The sequence below is a fragment of the Acytostelium subglobosum genome, assembly GCF_000787575.1.
Source record: "Acytostelium subglobosum LB1 DNA, scaffold: scaffold32, whole genome shotgun sequence".
Lineage (NCBI taxonomy): Eukaryota > Evosea > Eumycetozoa > Acytosteliales > Acytosteliaceae > Acytostelium > Acytostelium subglobosum.
Genome location: NW_012236501.1, coordinates 140,079 through 159,670, shown reverse-complemented (window position 1 = coordinate 159,670; position 19,592 = coordinate 140,079). Strand labels below are relative to the sequence as shown.

The 19,592-nt window shown below is 42.7% G+C and overlaps 5 protein-coding genes across 5 annotated transcripts; 4 read left to right on the top strand and 1 right to left on the bottom strand.

Moving 5' to 3' along the window:
* Positions 1-267: 267 nt before the first annotated feature.
* On the top strand, positions 268-2,475 carry SAMD00019534_113660 (hypothetical protein; the record flags this gene model as incomplete). The annotated part of the gene is made up of 2 exons (XM_012893370.1): positions 268-1,241; positions 1,308-2,475. The coding sequence occupies 2 exons, from the start codon at positions 268-270 to the stop codon at positions 2,473-2,475; spliced, it is 2,142 nt and encodes a 713-aa protein (XP_012748824.1).
* A 259-nt stretch (positions 2,476-2,734) lies between these two features.
* SAMD00019534_113650 (hypothetical protein) lies at positions 2,735-8,384 on the top strand (the record flags this gene model as incomplete). The annotated part of the gene is made up of 5 exons (XM_012893369.1): positions 2,735-3,639; positions 3,730-4,698; positions 4,781-6,817; positions 7,182-8,254; positions 8,365-8,384. 5 exons carry the CDS (start codon positions 2,735-2,737, stop codon positions 8,382-8,384), a joined length of 5,004 nt encoding a protein of 1,667 aa, XP_012748823.1.
* A 139-nt stretch (positions 8,385-8,523) lies between these two features.
* Positions 8,524-11,787, top strand: SAMD00019534_113640 (hypothetical protein; the record flags this gene model as incomplete). The annotated part of the gene is made up of 2 exons (XM_012893368.1): positions 8,524-9,380; positions 9,447-11,787. 2 exons carry the CDS (start codon positions 8,524-8,526, stop codon positions 11,785-11,787), a joined length of 3,198 nt encoding a protein of 1,065 aa, XP_012748822.1.
* A 14-nt stretch (positions 11,788-11,801) lies between these two features.
* On the bottom strand, positions 11,802-15,325 carry SAMD00019534_113630 (hypothetical protein; the record flags this gene model as incomplete). The annotated part of the gene is made up of 4 exons (XM_012893367.1): positions 11,802-12,313; positions 12,364-12,831; positions 12,901-14,014; positions 14,078-15,325. The coding sequence occupies 4 exons, from the start codon at positions 15,323-15,325 to the stop codon at positions 11,802-11,804; spliced, it is 3,342 nt and encodes a 1,113-aa protein (XP_012748821.1).
* Positions 15,326-17,186: 1,861 nt separating this feature from the next.
* On the top strand, positions 17,187-18,617 carry SAMD00019534_113620 (hypothetical protein; the record flags this gene model as incomplete). The annotated part of the gene is made up of 1 exon (XM_012893366.1): positions 17,187-18,617. The coding sequence occupies one exon, from the start codon at positions 17,187-17,189 to the stop codon at positions 18,615-18,617; it is 1,431 nt and encodes a 476-aa protein (XP_012748820.1).
* Positions 18,618-19,592: the final 975 nt, after the last annotated feature.

Sequence of the window (19,592 nt, the reverse complement as noted above, 5' to 3'; positions counted from 1 at the left end):
TGAGCAACGATTTCGAACGATCAACACTGTACTCAACATTGCCTATGATCGTGGATTCATCCGAATCATCAACCTGTGTCACTCTATCATCAAGGACATTAACTCGAACAAGAAGAGGTATGTTCTTTAATTATATCAATCAATTAAAGGATCTATTCCACTAACCCATTCAATCATTCACGCTCATATCAACTCAATCAACACAGGAAACAACCAGATGATGGATTAGATGATCGCACTCAATTAGAAGTGGAAGGTGTTTACAAGATGGATAATGTTGACAAGATGGACTTGATCATTCCAACATCAACATCAACATCATCATCGCGAATGTCAACAGCATTCCACATGGTGTTCAGAGAACGATTGGTGATGATCATCATGAGAATGATTGGTGACTTGTACAGGACATCATTTGGAATCAAAGATGGTCAACTGATCAAAGGCAAACAACTGGTGAACAGAGACATATTGGTGGACTTTATCAAGTATGGCGCCAATGAATGGTTCATCAAATCGTTCAACTCTGTGGCCAACCTATACCCATTCAACTCTCAACTGATCAGTTACGCCATCATATACACCAACACTCACATCCTCGACAAGCTTGTGACCAACACCAACATGACATTTGCAATCGACGCATCTCTTCCAGACATGTTGAGGAATTACTTGAAAAAGAATGGTCCGCGCAACCTTGCTGGTTGGAACCATTGTATTGGCGTGCTCAAGGAGAACATTGGTCGATCAACACTGGTAATCTTCAACACTTCCTTTGGTCAAAACATCAACAAGGAGATCAAACTATTGACTGGTGAGGAGAAGATGGTAAGACGCACCAAGGGGGAGAGGGTTGATTTCAGCAAGTTCTCAAAGTTAAAGGATTATATCATGAATGACATCAAGGATGTCACCATGGACAAAGCCTTCCACTGGTTAGATTGGGTTTGGTCGAATGTGAACACTGATCCTCAATTATTTGAATCAATGATTATATGGTGTGGCAAGAGTGGTCTTCAGTCAGATCTCGACCTAGTCCTAAGCCACATGCCCGCCAGCAAGCTGCCACCAGAAAAAGTCATTATCACTTATTTTGAGGCGACACTCAATGGACACTTTGACATGGCCAGGCGACTGTTCACAATCTTCACCAACGATCTCCCTCTGTGGGGAAGACTTGATCTACGAAAACTAATATGCGTAATGCTGAGGCAAGGACATCTGGATCAAGCATTGTTCATGTATGATCTGCCCAACAACAACCCCAAAAATCTCCCTGACCCAATTGTCGATGAAATACATCCAAGCATCCTCTCCATTGGCCTGCTGCGACGATTGATGGCGCATCCAAACATCAGATGTACCTTCGCATCAGTGATGGCACGCGCGATACTCAATGGCGACAAGGACTGCATTAATTTTCTTGAACTCAATCAAGATCAAACATTCGAGACAGACTACTGTCAGGCATTGGAGGCAGCGGCAAGGGTTGGCGACGTGGACACTGCCAACATGATCATGATCTATCATCCTGATGATTGTATGCCTTTGGAGCAGGTTGACCTCGATGATAGCACTCTGGATGATGAGGATTGGCACTTACCGATAGCTCAAGCGAGATATCAAACGGACTTATGGTCACGTGTGGACCCAGCTGTTGGACTGGAGATGGCACGACACATTGCATCAGGAGACATTGGCGGCTTTGACACCAAGTCCATGTACAACATCATGGCGTCGACACGTCGTCCACAGACCAAGATGACGGATGAAGTCGTTCAAGCATTCGTCATGAGTTGGCTGGCCACACGACAACCAAACATCGACAAATACATCATCAAGATTGTAAAGAATGCAGGATCACAATCACATTCACTGATCAAGATGATGCACACGATCTTCACGGAAGCCAATCACAGACTGTTGTTCACTCGAGCGATACCTCAATGTGCCCAACGTGGTGACACTCAATCAATCAAGTTCATTCTTGATGTCGCCAGAGAAGCATCAGGAAACGTTCCACTCAATCTCAACCTCAATGTACTGACTGATCTCAAGTCGATCAAGATCAGCGATGTTGATGTGATGACCATGCTCATGGACACTGGAATCATTCAGAACACTCAACAATACCATCCAATCATTGTTGGTGTGTTGGATCATGCTTGCTCCAATGGACTTGTGGACATGATGACATTCATCGACCAACATCAAACAGACATTCGACTTGTTCCATCACTTCAATCAATTGAGTATGCTGTCATTGCCAACCATCTCAATGTGATCGTCTATCTCTTTGGCGATCAATCATCATCAACAATGTGGCGAGCAATGTCACAACATCCAACTCATGTCATCCGATTACTCATACAACTTCGACACACAGCATTCATTGATGGACATGTCAAGATGATCACATGGATCACCAACCGAATCAATCAACTCAATCTTGAACTTCCAGCAGGCCATAAATAAACTTGTTTTCTTCATCACTTTTTAGAGTGTTCTAACTCGCAAATTCGTTCACTTATTTATGACTGCAATGGATAATAATAACAACAACAACAAGAAAGTTATACATAGAGTGTTCAGTGACACATCATTGTGTCAGTTGATACTCAAACAAGTCAGTGATTATCATCATCGTTCTCAGATTGATGTCAATCAAGCATCTAGGTTTAAACTGTTAGTGATCAAAGGCAAACAGTTAATTGATAAGGGCGATCTCAAACAGATGATACAATACAACGCAACACAATACTTCATCACGGAGTATGATCGAGTTGCATCGACATACCCTCCCAACAACACATTGCTCACACATTCAATCGAGTACAACAATCAACGAGTGTTTGATCATCTGCTACAGAATACGAACATGTCGATACCGATGAAGTACGGTGAGAAGGACATATACACTGACGTGATCACCGCTGTTGTCACGAGTGGCAACGTGTACATGCTTCAGACCTTCTTCGACATGACTGGACATGGCTTTATCAAAGGTCTCAAAGGTAGACATCTAGGGATCGCCCTCAGTCACAACAACGAACACTTTGCTCGACTGTTACTTCAACATTTAATCGTTCCTTTTGGGTCGCTCAAGTGCGATATGACAGGGCCAGGTATAAAGGTCAACATGCTCCGTCTGCTCAACGAGGAGTTTGCCATCCACCGTATGCTGAACAATTCAGAATCATGGTTATCAATAGTCGAGAAGACGATATCCTGTGATATGGCCGAGAGTGTTGAATACCTCTTGAATCATATGCCATCAGACATTACAACATCAAATCGATGGTCTAGATTCATTCGAAAATGTTGCAGCAATGGATATATCGACACTCTCAAGGTTATCATTCAACATCCCAATGTGACTGGAGAATACAAAGTAATCAACAAAAGATGTTTGGGTGATGCTATCGACTCTGGACAAGTTCACATTGTCAAGTATCTCATCGACGAGCACCTGGACCTCATCAGCGACGCCATAGCATCATCAAAGAAAATGGTGGAGAGTGCAATGGATCTAGGACATCTTGGTATGATCGATATGTTGCTGGACGAGATGACCAACAACACCAATGTCAAGTTTGCCATGCAAACGGTGGATCATAAGGACTTGAGCAAGGTCCCATTGTCAGTGTTCAATCGGGTAACCAATCATCCGAACGTTGAGTGTCGGGTCAAGCATCCTTTGGACCGACCACCAACACACATCATCAACAGACTGTTGGAGGCAGTCAAGTGTGACAATATCAGTGTTGCTCAACTCATACTGAAAGAATGTGATCCTTTGGCACAAGGCGAGTGGACAGACGAGGTTGAATCGATTTTGTTGAATACGATGACACACGAGATGGGCATGCTGATTGCCAGCCAGAAACACCGTCCTCTCCCCCTCACTGATCGCACCCTCAAAAAAATGATGAATAAGCTCAATGACCGAGAAGGCAAGGTGACAGTCGAGCTGGTCAAGACACTCATCAGCAACAATCACTTTGGCCACGATCTCGAGAAGTATTCAAAACTTGCAGGTCACTCTTTGGAGTTAATGCAACTGGTCACGCGTGAAGGCAACTACACGTTTGACTATTTGGAGGACGCCATCAAAAAAGGCAACGTGGAGTGCATCATCTATCTCTCCACGCACGTCCAGCCATCAGATAATGATTTTGACAATGATTATCAGCAATACATCATGGACGAAGCGATTAAGAGTTGCACATTGGATACAGTCCGAGCGATCTTTGATCATTTGGCCGAGCGCCCCACCAAGATCCCCCTACTTTCATTCAACAGCTTGGAGTGCGCCATCAACAACACCACAGAGGTGTTTGAGTTTGTGCTCAACAGACTGATGGACAGAAAGGTGTGTGACCCAGGAATGATGGACAAGGCATTGTGGATTGCTTGTAAGGAGAACAATCTATTTGTGCTCAAGATACTCGTTGATCCAAAGATCGGTGGAGTTGTAAGTCTTGAACATTACGATATTGCCGCGACTTCCAACTCGTATCAAGTGATTGAGTACCTTCTCAAGACATGGCCATCATCACCATTCATCATCAACATGACCAACGAACGACGACTGCGCACGATCAACACTGTTCTCAACATTGCCTATGGTCATGGTTTCATCCGAATCATCAATCTGTGTCACTCAATTTTCAAAGACATCCGCTCGATCAAGAATAGGTAGGTTCATCAAATCACACTCACTCAATCAATCAAATTGAACTATTTCACTAACTCGCTCACTCAATCAATCCGATTTGAGATGTCTGGACGTGCGTGGAGAGATAGATGATGATCATCTCACTCTTGACAAGATGGACTTGATCATTCCGACATCAACATCATCATCACGAATGTCAACAGCATTCCACATGGTGTTCAGAGACAAACGATTGGGCATGATCATCATGAGAATGATTGGTGACTTGTACAGGACTTCATTTGGAATCAAAGATTGTCAACTGATCAAAGGCAAACAACTGGTGGACAGTGACATATTGGTGGACTTTATCAAGTATGGTGCCAATGAATGGTTCATCAAGTCATTCAACTCTGTCTCCAACATATATCCATTCAACTCTCAAATGATAAGTTACGCTATCATATACGCCAATGCTCCCATCCTCGACATTCTTTTGACCAACACCAACATGACATTTGCAATCGACTCATCACTACCGGACATGTTATTGACCTATTTGAAACAGAATGGCCCATACTACAAGAATGCTGGTTGGGACAGTATTATTAGTGTGGTCAAGTCGAGCATTGGGCGATCAACACTGGCAGTCAACAATCAGACCTTTGCTCAAACCGAAGATGGCAGTCGTATTATCAAAATATTGACTGGAAGTGAGAACATTGAACATTGGTTGGCATTGGATCACGACATATTGAGAGAGGCATTCAGTTTGATAACGGATGAGATGGAAAGGTTCATTGCTGAATTATCCAAAGATGACGTGTTGACCAAAGAAGATTTCGACATGATAGAAGTATTCAGTGCGAGTATATACAGCAATCCTATTGTTGCTGGGTGCATGCTCTTAAGCTGTGCCGATCATGGTCTTCAGGAAGACCTCGACCATATCCTCCGTTACATTCCTGCCAGCCAGCTACCACCAAACAGAGTAATGAACTCATTTTCTGAAGCGGTCCGCTATGGACACTTTGAATTTGCCAAGCGACTGTTCACAATCATCACCAACGATCTCCCTACAGACGAAATGGAGATAATTGATCCACTCTTTTTATTGAACGACAAACTGAAGCAAGGTCTCCTGGATCAGGCAATGTTCTTGTGTGATCTGCCCAACAACAACAACCCCAACAATGGTCGTAACACATCAGTGGTGGACATTCACCCGAGAATCCTCTCCATTGGCCTGCTGCGACGATTGATGGCACATCCAAACATCAGATGCACCTTTCAATCAGTGATGGCACGTGCCATACTAAATGGCGACAAGGACTGCATTGATCTTTTGGAGCTCAATCAAGATCTAGTGTTCGAGACTGACTACCGACAAGCACTGTGGGCGGCAGCAAGGATTGGCGATGTTGCCCTCGTCGACATGATCATGACCAGACACCCTCGTGGTTGCATGCCTCTCCAAGATGTTGAAGAGTACGGAAATGAGTTCTCACCAATCAAACGAGCGAGACATAGAGCAGCCTTATGGGCGTGTGTTGAACCTGCGGTTGGACTGGTGATGGCACGACACATTGCATCAGGCAACATTAACAAATTTGGCATCGACACTCTGAGCAATATCATGGAATCGACCTGTTGTCCACAGACCAAGATGACTTATGAGGTTGTTCAAGCATTCATCAAGAGTTGGCTGGAAACAACCAACAACGACCAAGACATCATCGACATCTTAAAGAATGCAGCATCACACTCATACTCACTGATCAAGTTGATGCACACGATCTTCATCGAAGCCAATCACAGATTGTTGTTCACTCGAGCGATACCTCAATGTGCACAACGTGGTGACACTCAAACAATCAAGTTCATTCTTGATGTGGCACAAGACGCTACAGCAGCCACTGGAAATGGTCCACTCAATCTCAACCTCAATGTACTGACTGATCTCAAGTCGATCAAGATCAGCGATGTTGATGTGATGACCATGCTCATGGACACTGGAATCATTCAGAACACTCAACAATACCATCCAATCATTGTTGGTGTGTTGGATCATGCTTGCTCCAATGGACTTGTGGACATGATGACATTCATCGACCAACATCAAACAGACATTCGACTTGTTCCATCACTTCAATCAATTGAGTATGCTGTCATTGCCAACCATCTCAATGTGATCGTCTATCTCTTTGGCGATCAATCATCATCAACAATGTGGCGAGCAATGTCACAACATCCAACTCATGTCATCCGAGTACTGATACAACTTCGACACACAGCATTCATTGATGGACATGTCAAGTTGATCAAATGGATCACCAACCGAATCAATCAACTCAAACTTCGTTCAATCAACAAATAAATATATAACAACAAAAAGTGATTGGAATCATTCCAAACGTTACCCCCCAAAAAAATCTAGATATTTTTGACTGTCAGTCATGTTCAATCCTCATTCATTCATTCGTTCATTCATTCACTCTCACTCACTCACTCAAACAATGAATAGTAAGATAGTTATACATAAAGTATTGATAGACACATCATTGTGTCAGTTGATATTCAAACATGTTAATATCATTCATCAGAAGATCATCAAGTCAGACAGGTGCGGCAAAGACACATCAACGACAACAACAACGACATTGATCAAGTCAGTGATCAAGGGCAAACAGTTACTCGACAGGGGTGATCTCAAACTGATGCTAAGGTATAATGCCACTCAATACTTTATCGAGGAGTATGATCGTGTTGCATCGACGTACCCTCCAAACGACATACTGCTCGAGAAAGCAATCACCTTCAACAATGTACGCGTGTTTGATCATCTACTGCGCAACACCAACATGTCACTACCGACAGAGCACTCGGATGATAAGTTGTACAACTCGATGATCACTAGTTTGATCAGGAATGGCAGTGTGCACATGCTTCAGACCTACCTAGATATTACCGCCCATTGCAAGTTGTCTCCAATCACACACGATCACATACTCATGGCCATCAATCATAACAATGAACAATTTGTTCAATTGCTATTGCAATATGCCATTATCGAGAATGACGATGATCAAGATGATGATCATGATGACAAGTATCTGACTTTGCCCGGTGTCAACATCAGCATGCTCCATCTCCTCAACAACATCAACAACAACATACTACAACAGGAATACATATGGAAGGAGATTACACTACATAGTGTACGCAACAACATGTTGGAGAGTGTACAGTACCTTCTAGATCACATCCCAACAATACTGCCCATGGATGAAGTGATTGAGTTGGTCCAGGACGACTACATTGAAAAGTGCTGCAATTTTGGCCACTTTGAGATACTCAAAGTGTTGGTTCATTATCTGGAGAAGGCAGCGGATGATGGGCATGAGGCCAAAGTCATTATCAATCTTGGGCCTGCCGTGACCAGAGGACATGCCAACTTCATCAAATCAATCTACGATCAAGGCTATGCTGGCTACATCTCGGACCAGAGCACGATATGCATGGATGCATTGATCAATGGCCATGTCAACGTGGTCGAGCTTTTCCTGAATGATGAGTTGGTCAATCTACCCATGCAAAGTATCTATGAGAAAAAGATCCATGAGAGCCTGTCATCATCAGAGACATTGTTACAACGACTTGGTGCTCATTCAAACATCAACTATACATTCAATCAATCATGGGTCCAGGCCAATCAGGAGAGACGTAGACTCATTAATGAGTTGCTCACTGCAATCAAACAAGACGACGTACAATCAGCTCGACTGGCACTTGAACAATCAAAACAAAGTGTTTCCTTAGAGTCGTTGAGTGATGGTTTTAACGGCTACAAAGCATTGTGGACGATAATGTCACAGGCAATGTGCACTCTCTTTGCCAATCAGACGCACCAGACACTATCCATTAGCCACAAAGACATCTACCACACTCTCAAGGCTATCGGACGGCCAGGCTGCCAGGTAACCGAGGCAATGGCGTTGCAGTTTGTCAAGATGTATATATTCTCGTGCGATCCCCACTATGTCCAGTCGCTTCGCGATTTCAAGACACCACTGTTGACAATGGCAGCTGGAGTCAACTCTGCATCATTCCTAAAGTCAATGCGAGAGATGCTAAAGGTGGGCATCGATGGTCGTAATCTGCCTCAGTACCTGACAGCGGCAATCAGTTGTGGATGTGCAGAGAATATCAGATCACTGTGTGACCACGCCCACTTTGCAAGACATAGATACCTTAACAACAACATGGAGTTGATCAAGTTGACCTTGTCCACGGGCTCACTGGCCACGATAAAAGCTCTGATCGAGTGTGTTATAGACGATCACATTACTAAAGCTCATTGTGTAAATGCAATGGACAACACAATAGAGGTGTTTGAGTATGTCTTTAACAAGTTCGGCAAGCACTTGGACAGTTTCTTGGATGACGCTTGTTTGAAGGACAAACCAGAGGTGTTTGCAATAATCAAACAGTCAAGTATCAAGCTCAGTCTTCAACATATTCACTTGGCGGCATCTTCCAACTCGTACAAAGTACTGGAGTTCCTCTTGTTTACCTGGCTAGAGTCACCATTCAACAACCAAGCACCCAAACTACGTCTACGCACTTTCCAATCAATACTCAACCTTGGCTACTTCTTGGGACACACACGGATCATTCACATGTGCAACTCAATCATCAAAGATATCAAAGTTGATGATAAGATGTATGTTTGAAACTTTGATACATTGATAAATAGAGATACTAACATCCAATCAATCACATGGTATAGTTCACTGCATCAAGATGTGATCATGGCTGAGCCATCTCCAACATCATCACGCATGTCAACGGCATTCCATCAAGTATTCTGTGACAGACGAGTTGGGATAATTATCATGAGAATGATTGGTAGTATATACAGGACAACACTTGGAGTCAAGGATGAAAAACTAATCAAGGGCAAGCAACTAGTTGAGAGTGACACACTTCTCGACTACATCAAGTATGGTGCCAATGATTGGTTCCTCAAGGGATACAACTCTGTTGCCAATATCTATCCGATGAGCAGTCGTTTGCCAATGTATGCATTCATATATGCAGAGTCGGACATCCTCAACACTCTCCTGGCCAACACCAACATGACATTTGCCGACGATGATCAATCACATGAGACTGTGTTGGAGGCCTTCATCGAGCAGAATGCACGGTGCAAACGACCTGGCTGGGAGCAGTGCATCGATCTGCTCATGGTAAACACCAGTCGATGCATGTTACCGATTGATGAGGAGCTCATATCCAAGATCCAACATCCAGCACTCCTCAGCAAGATGCTCAACATCAGTGACACCACGCTGCCGATCAACGATCACATTGTCAAGGTGTTCTTCAGTCAAACCATTGTCAACCCTAAAGCAGTAGACATGGCGCAACTCAAGAGATACACCGACCTGTCATCCTCTCCAATGAATCGATTGCTGCACACTAAACTCAACAATCTTAAGCCAAAGAATGACCACTTTCAAACGCTAGCAATTAGTCTATTCTATCAAAGTGGCAGTGATGGAGATATGGAGACATTTGAGAGGTTTATTCGAGGCACTCCAAAAATGGACGAGGTTCTCCTTATAGCACTGGTGGCAACATTCCAAACTGCACTCAAACATGGACATATTGGCATGGTCAAAAGGATACATGAGATCATCACTTCTAGCGAAGGTGTAGTCCTCCATCAAACTTATCGACCACTATTTTTGATGGCACAGCCACTACTCGTTGGAGATATGGATAGCGTCAACTTCTTGCTTGCATTGCCCATTGAAGATGAACCCGAGAGTGATGAGGACGATGATTATTATGATAGTGATAGTGAAGATAGCGATGATAGGGTGAGCAAGCAAGTGGATATCATGGACATCAACGAGAGTATCCTCTCTCTTGACTTGTTGAAGCGTCTGATGTTACGCCCCAGTGTGAACACTTCATTCTGCTATGTCATGGCGCGTGCCATACTCAAGCGTGACCAGGACATCATCAACTATTTGGAACACAACTTTGACCAATTCCAAACAGACTATCGCTATGCCCTTGGTGCTGCATCATCAATTGGTGACGTAGCCACAGCCAAGACTATATTGGCCAATCATTATCATGATTGCTTGCCCCCTCTGCATGTATCTATAATTGTGTTGGAAGATGATGAAGAGCGTCCGAAAGCTCTTCCTGCATTGTCCGACTCCCATTTCGATGAAGACGACAATGATTTCATCAAAGCAATGAATCTTGGTATCCCCAATTGGGCACGCATTGACCCTGCTGTTGGCATGTTGATCGCCAACCAAATTGAACGCGGTGGAAAGTTAATGATTGGCATATCTCACATGTATCAAATCATTGGATCTGTCTCCCATCCTCAGAGTAAGATGACCGAGGAAGTTGTACATACAATCATATGCAAATGGATATCATTCAGACCTCAGGCCAAGAAAAAGTCCGACATGATCAACATTGTCCAGTGTGCAGCTTACCATTCACACTCATTGATCAAACTGGTGCACAGTGTCTTCACCAAGCCCATCCAAAGAGCCCACTTTATCGAAGCCCTCCCTCAATGTGCCAAACGAGGTGATGCCCAATCAATCCAATTCATAATTGATGTGGCCAGAGCAGCACCTCTTACAACTCGACCAAAAGTTGACAGAGATGAGATCATTCCCTCAAACGTTGAGTCGCTGAAGGTCCTTTTAGACAATGGTATCATAAGCAAGACCAAAACCGATTGGGAATCTCAGATACTAGGCTTCATGAACGAGGCATGCAATGGCGGGCAGATAAAACCGATTCAAAGTATCGATCATTTGTACAACAATCCATTGGCAGGCAATATACCACAGTACGTGCCATCACTTCGAGCAATAACATCGGCAGCAATGGACAATCATTACCAGGTTATTTCATTCCTGTTTGGTGAGGAGAGCCAATCATCAGTTTGGAGAGCAATGGCACAGCATCCTCAACACATCATTCGGTTGCTGAAGCTACTACGATTCAAGGCATTCAAGTTTGGTCATATGAAGGTCATCAGATGGTGCACAAGCAGAATCAATCAATTGGAGGGAGAGTTCAACAAATAAAGATATATGTCATATCAGTACTGCTTTATTACATTGTCACACAACTTAATAATATGATGGTTGCATCCATTGTACCATGCCTTTAGTCTGAGTTGTTTGAGTATACGAACAAGATGTGATGGGTCCATATGTGTCCTGAGCAATGACTGAGGGTCGCCAAAGAGATAATGAAGAACATTATAATGGTTGTTCAAGACTGCCTGGTCAATACTGTCCAAAGATGGAACCAATTGCTTTTGAGAATGCCAGATCCATCCCTGTTCATCGTCATTGATCATCGTTTGTAGGAATCGCATCGTCTCAACATGTCCTTTTGAGCAGGCCACCTCCATCAACTCCATTAGATATTGGCCATCGTGTTCAAAGGTGCCAATATATCCACGGTCGCAAAGATAGTCAAGTACCTCCACATTCATAATTGGTCCTTTCCATCGCATGCGGTACGACGAGTCAAAACGATACAAAGTCTTTTTAACTAGGAACTTTGTCGACTGTACGTCTCCACGCTTGGATGCCACTCTAATTGCTTTCCAATAACATATGTCAGGGTAATCCACTGATTGGAACAAATCATACACCACCTGACTGCTTCCATCGATTTGCCTGCAGCCACCTTCATGAGTGTAGCACCAATGATTTCTCGGTCCTCCTGTAAGCTATCATCGTCCACTAACATGTTCACAAAGTCTTCAAACATGGCAAAAGTCACCTTGCTTTGAGGCAGTCCAATGGCAAGGAGAATGCAACAAACATCATCAATGTCAATATCCAAAGAGTTGGTGTGCATGTACTGAGCGATCAACTTGCCAACCTCGGGATCCACTCTCCACCAGTGATTTGCCAAGATTGCTCTGGCCATTACTCTATTGAATGAACAAGTAATGTCCTCGCAAGAGAGCAACCGCTCGATCAATCCAATTGAAATGATGCTCTGATGGATATCTGTAACAACGATCTCGTTGTAGTAAGGAGAAGATCGAGGATGTGTGTCCAACATGAAAGTCGCCACATCCAAATGTCCTGCAGCTAGAACGTCGTCCAACTCTATACAGGAAATATACTCGATTTCCATTGGATGATTGATGATCAGTTCATATGCTCGCTTGACCATACTGAGATTACCTCTTATGGCCTCAGTCCCATAGATAATTGATATAAAGTTATCTGAAACACTGAATGGAGGTATGATTGAGAATACCAAATCAACCATGTCCTCATGGCCAGCTGCGCCACAGAGCGAGAGATATTCACCCTTTGTTGAATCCAATGCCTCTGCCTCAAAGTCCATTTCTATTGCCAGCTCATCTATGATGTATTCGACGTTACTAGCAAGGTATTGAACAACCTGGAGCTGGTTGACAGTGATGGCTTGTCGCATTATGGTGTCCCAGTGCATGTATGTGAGGATAGGGTCGCTCTGGTGGCATGTGTGTAGCATCTTAATGATATCAAGAATGAATGGATTGCTAGCGAGCCACTGACCCGCAACCGATTGAAAGTCATTTAAGCTCGGGGACCTAATGATTATATTGCGTGTGAACAACTTGCGCAAGAATGATGGGTGCTGTATCAGATGTAGTAGATTGCCATTGATGGTCAGACATTGATCGTACGACAAGTTGATGTACTGATCCAACATCTGCTCCCAGACTGGTGATTGGCAGGAAGACAATGATCGTATCATGTGCTCCAAATCAGTGTGATTGTTGCTCAACATCATATTGTTGTTCTTGATCAGGTACTCAAGTGCACGAGTGTCACACTTGCTGATTGCCATATTGATTAGTTTGTTGTTAAAGGGTGTTGGAAGGTTGCCAGTTGTGACCTCAGAGTAACCTTTGATGGACCACTCGGTTGCTCCAAATCGAATGTACTCGACAAGTGATCCGTTGGACAACAACTGTCCACCCTTGATCACCATGCCACCTCCAACATTCAAACGCTTGAGTATGTCACCTACATCGTGAAAGACCTTGTTGGCCAACAACCTGTTTCTGAATACAAGATGGAACGCAACGTCCATTGTTTGGCTAGTGCTTGGAACCGCTGCTGCTGGTGATTGAGTGTGTGATGACACCAATGCTGGAAGAGGACTTGGACATGTCTTGGTAAGATTGATACACATCATCATGACCCCAGTGCGACCATATCGGTATGCTGTTGAGTATATCTCATTGATCAATCTTTGACGGTGTGAGGATGATGGGATCAAGTGTGTTATGATGTACTGATTGATTGAATGTTAAAACTTGGTCAATCATATCGACACCCTCAATTCACTATTACATACCTTGATTGATTGAAGGGCTGTGGGTTCCAATGTCTGAAGTACATGGAGGCTAGGCATCATCTTGTGCTTTGTACACAATTTCTTGAGGATGTACAGTTTGTCATGTTGGCAAGCCGCATCAATGATACTCTGTATTGAATCGGTGCTCAATTGCGAAGAGTACTTCTTGTACATATAATCAAACACCTGCTGTGTGTTCCTAACTGCTGCAATACATAGAGGTTCCACATTCTTTATCTCGATGCCACACACTAGTTTGATCGACTCGAGCGAGCTCTTGGCAAAGCATTCCACGACCTCGAGATAATACTGGGATGATGAACTGTTGACAAATCTGCGAGTATAATTGATTGTCTCAAGACAGTCATGCTGGAGCGCGTTGACCAGACACCCAGTGAAGTACTGATACTTGAATGTGTTGTTGATTAAATCCATGAGTGGGAGAGAGAATCCAGCTGCCTCAACCAGTGGATTGTCCTTTGATTCGAGATCAGAAATAGTTGCGGCCCTTTTGAAGGGCTTCAAGCTTTTGATAAGATTACATGCCACGTCCACAGTCAAAGGGCAGCTATTATCACCAACGGCCTTGACCATGTGATATAGGCTATTACCGTCCAGTTGTAATGGCTTATTTTTCTGACCAGAGATGAGTGTTGCCATCGACAGAGACATGCGTGTCCAAGGTATTGTGTGATCGTTGTCAAACGTCAACCCTTTGCAATGAGCAAGGACGGTGCCGGCAGTGACCAGATCATCGCTTGAGATTGCTCTGATGAGCATGGTCCTGAGCCATTGACGCTCCAATTCCAAGTCCAAGTCCACTTTCCTATTGGTCATCTGTGGATGTGGGCCAATCCCATGCAACTCGGCCATCCACCTGGGTATCGTCTGGACTGTGATCTGGGTGAGCTCATCAAGTATGAGCGATATGAGATGTGTATGTCCATTGGCCAATGCATCACCAAGTAGGTTGTGTCCAAAAAAGAATGATCTGTTGTTGGCCGAGGACACCATCTCGTGTGAGTGCACGTGCTTGAGAAAGTGACCATGTCCATTGACGGCAGCCTGTCGCACGGCCAGTGGTAGACGAGAGTAGAGACGATAATTGAAATACTTGGATAGTGCATCGAGTAGTTCGGTGCGACCCCATCTGCCATAGTACTCCAAGACATCGTCTGAATCGTCTGAATCGTCTGAATCGAGTGTTGAGCTACTAATCTTGAGGATGACCTTCATACTATCGAGCATATTATATTGCACTGATCGTCTTAACAACACTTTCAGCAAGTGTTGTGTGTAATGATCATTACTGGGCATGTCTCGCTCAACACTCTGCTTGATGATGTTGACCATGTCTAGGCTTATACAGGCAGGGGAACTGGTTCTGGCACACTCCTCCGCCTCTTGGTTTGCTTCTCCAATATCACAATCTGTAACGCTGGAGTATTGGAGTAACAATTGAGTGAATGACACGTTGCCGTGATTGCAGGCTGTCAGCAGCTGGCGTGCATTGATGAACATTATTGGTCGGTGGGCTGTCATCGCAAGGTATGATTCAAGTAATATAATGTTGCCATGTTTGATTATATAATCTATACACTTATTGTTACTTGTTGTTGTTGAGTTCAATGTCATATTGGTGTTGTTCATTAACAAGTTGAGTGCTATCACAGTATTGTATTGTTGTTGTATTGTATTGATGATTGTATTAACAAGTCTGATATCAAGTTAATATTATTAATGTTGTTGTTATTATAATATTTGTTGAACAATGTTATAAAGTATTGTGTTGCATTATACTTTAACAATTGAATGAGGTCACCATTGATGAGTAGTTGTTTACCCTTGACCACTGACTTGGTGTGATCATCCAACTTATGTATAACCGTGACATGTTTGAATATCAACTGACACAAAGTTGTATCCCCTAACACTCTATGTATAACTATCTTATTATTATTCATTGTGTCAATATCTGATTGACTATTATGAGATCTAGATCTAGTCTAAACAATACTTTGAATCACGAATTAAGGCGCCAAACAAACAACCAACTTTATTTGAAAGAACTCCAAGTATGAGGTGATTGATTCGGTTGGTGACCCATGTGATCATACTCCTCTATAAAGTATTGAGTGACCTTTATCAAGTAGTTGTCTACCCTTGATTGATGACAAACACACCATTTTGGTTATTTGTACAAGTTCAACAACAAGATGTAGTGTATCTGTATACAGATAATAATAATAATCGTATTACATACTTGATATATATTCACTCTGATAAAGAAAGACTAGTCTAGTAATCAGAAGCAGCGACATTAACTATCTCAATCAACAATGATACATAAGTTGATGACAACCAGGCCAAGAATGAATGTACAAACAGATGTTTGTGTGTATGAGTGTATTAGACAACAACAATGATTGGTGAATGATGATCATCAAACAACTGTCCAACTCACTTAATCACTTCATTCGAGCACCTCTGGAACCAATTAGAACAAGTTCTGAATGTCAACGAATCAGACAACCAGACAAGACAGGTAGGTTACGAATGTCATTCAAGGGTATGCTCCCACATGATCACGCCCATTAACTCACGATCACTCGCGTTAAGGGTAAGACCATTGCCCTGCAAAGATATTATTGAGTGATGGACCTATAAAAATCTAGAACAATATGATCTTTGCACGCGAATGAAGTTTCAAGATAAAGATGGATGGGCGAATGGGATTTGCATCCTAAAATGGTGGGAACCAATTAACTTCCACAATTGGGTTGACCCAAAGCATGACGTCGAGGCCTCCATCATGGGGAGGTAAGGTGAGGTGATGTGTGTGTGTGGGGGAAGGATGACGTCGATTGGGGGATAAGGGCAAAAAAGACGATAACAATGATCAATCACTCATTCACGCACACAAAGTTCAGGATCAATCAATCAATATTTAAATAGAATCTTCGTTGAACATATCCTTACCACAAACTATTATTATTATACAAATAATATTTACAATTATAATAATTATTATAATAATTTCCAAACAATGAATAATCAATATCTATTATCTTTATTTGTTATTTTAATTATTGGATTTAATTCCAACTTTATGGTTGTGAATGGCCAAAATATTACTACAATTACAATCTACGTTGATTTGGCATCCTTGAACATTTCAACACTATGTGGCTTTGACTATGATACCAACTCTGCCTGCCCCAACATCTCGGCCGCCATCAACAGTTACCGATCACTTCCAAATCAACCACTGACCAACACTATTCTCAACATTGCTTTGGCTGGTGGACAGTACTGTGGTCTGGACGGCAACTCGGGACTCAATGTCAACTACCTCAATGTGACCATCGGACCATCGCCATACAATACGCAGGGTGAGGTGATCATCGACCTCTACCACCCGCCCACCAACAAGTACAGCGATGGCTTCTTCATCTACATGGTGTCTGCCAGTGTGTGCACGCCACAGACCAACATCACCCTGAACAATCTCACATTGACCAATGGTACCAAGGGCATCAACTCAATGAACAACAACGTCAACATCATCCTCAACAATGTGACCATCACCAACATGGTTACATCATCACAGTTCAACTATGTGATCTACCTCGCACCACCATACAAACCATGCTACCTTGGCCAACCTTTGCCAACACTCACCATCCAAGGTGGAGGAATATTCAACTCTGGATTGCCAAACTCAGACGTCGACCTCATCAATGTTGAGTCCTCATCACTCACCATATCCAACTATGGATTCTACAACAACACTGCCAACACCTTGATCAGTACCTTCTCTGGTCATGTGTCAATTGAGGGATCAACATTCCAAAACAACTCAATAACTCGTCAGTTGTTGTGGATCTGCGCCCTGAATGGCACATCCTTGATCGCAGTGGACAACAGCACCTTCATTGACAACCATGGAGTTTGGACCTTTGGAAATGAATATCTATCATTGGTCTACATCATGTCGGGCAACTTCACCATCAACAACTCTATGTTCATCAACAACAACAACTATTCATTCTTGATCAGTGTGGACTCGAGGAACCTGTCCATCACCGGATCAACATTCGCCAACAACTCTTTGATCAACGACCCCTACGAGACCGTGTTGATCTCAATCGATGCCACCTTTGTGATTGACAACACTACATTCAAGGACAACACTGCATCTACTGAACTGGTGCTGATCTGGTCCCATGGCACACTGTCCAATGTTGTGTTTGGCAATGTCGACGGACTTGAGGGCTCGGCCATTGAATGTCAAGGTGGATATGCACTAACTGTGAATGACATTGACAATCATCTCGGTCGTAACCTGTTTGGATGTCATCAATCAATGTTTGAAAAGTGCAACATTCAAGGTAACTTCCATCTCAGCTGTCCAATGAAGGAAGGTGAGCTCATTGGAATTGTTGTTGGATCAGTCTGTGGTCTATTGGCAATCATCATAATCACAATCTTGCTTGTCAAGAAGTACAAAAAGAGGAACCAATACAAGGCAATTCAATAAACTCCAATCCTCTTCAGAGTAATAATCAATTGAGTGAGTGAATGTCGTTCCCTGAGTTTCTTTGAATGAATGTCAAAAATCAAAGAATAGTCAACACTCAATCAATCAATCATGCAACCAGGTATCTGTGAGCCCAACATTGATCATTCTGTAACAGCAGAGGGTTGGTTCCTTCATTCTTTAGGACCCATCAACCACACCCACACTCTAATGAATGATGGTGGAAAGACATTCTACACCAACAATGGGCAAACCTCTCCAAGGTGAGGAACAAAGTCAACAATTTCTAAACCACTCTGAACGCATATTCGTTCTTGGACAATGTTTGAACTTTGCATCATCAATGTTAGTGTCTCCCCATTGTTAAACAAAGGAAACCTGCCAATATCCCTGGTCCAGTCGACGACACCAATAATCCAATTTAAGATTTTACTAATAATATCTGGTCTGTTATGAATGATGGGATATTTCATTTTGAAACACCACCAATGGGATTAGACCTAATGGGTCATCTTAAGGATCAATGAAAGTATCTTTTGACTAATTGTGTGTTGTTAAGATGGTGTGGGTTTCAAAGTGCAAACGAGGGAACCAATCAAATCACAAAAGTGGGTGGACCCAATTCATGTAGTTAAGGCCTCATCAATGGGGTGTTTGTGTATGTGTATCTGTATGATGACGTAGGACGAATGGTTGTGGGGGTAAAAAATACGACAACAAAGATAGAATCAATCAATCAATAAATATAAATAGAATCCAAAAGAATATGAAAGACCATTATTTATACATTAATAATAACTAATTAATAATAATAATAATAATAATAAGAATGAATAATCATTATTTAAAAACTTTATATTTATTTATAATTGTTGTCTTTACTTCCAATTACTTTGTGGTTGTGAATTGCCAAGATGTTACAACAATCACACTCTATGTCGATTTGACATCAACCAACATTTCAGCCATTTGTGG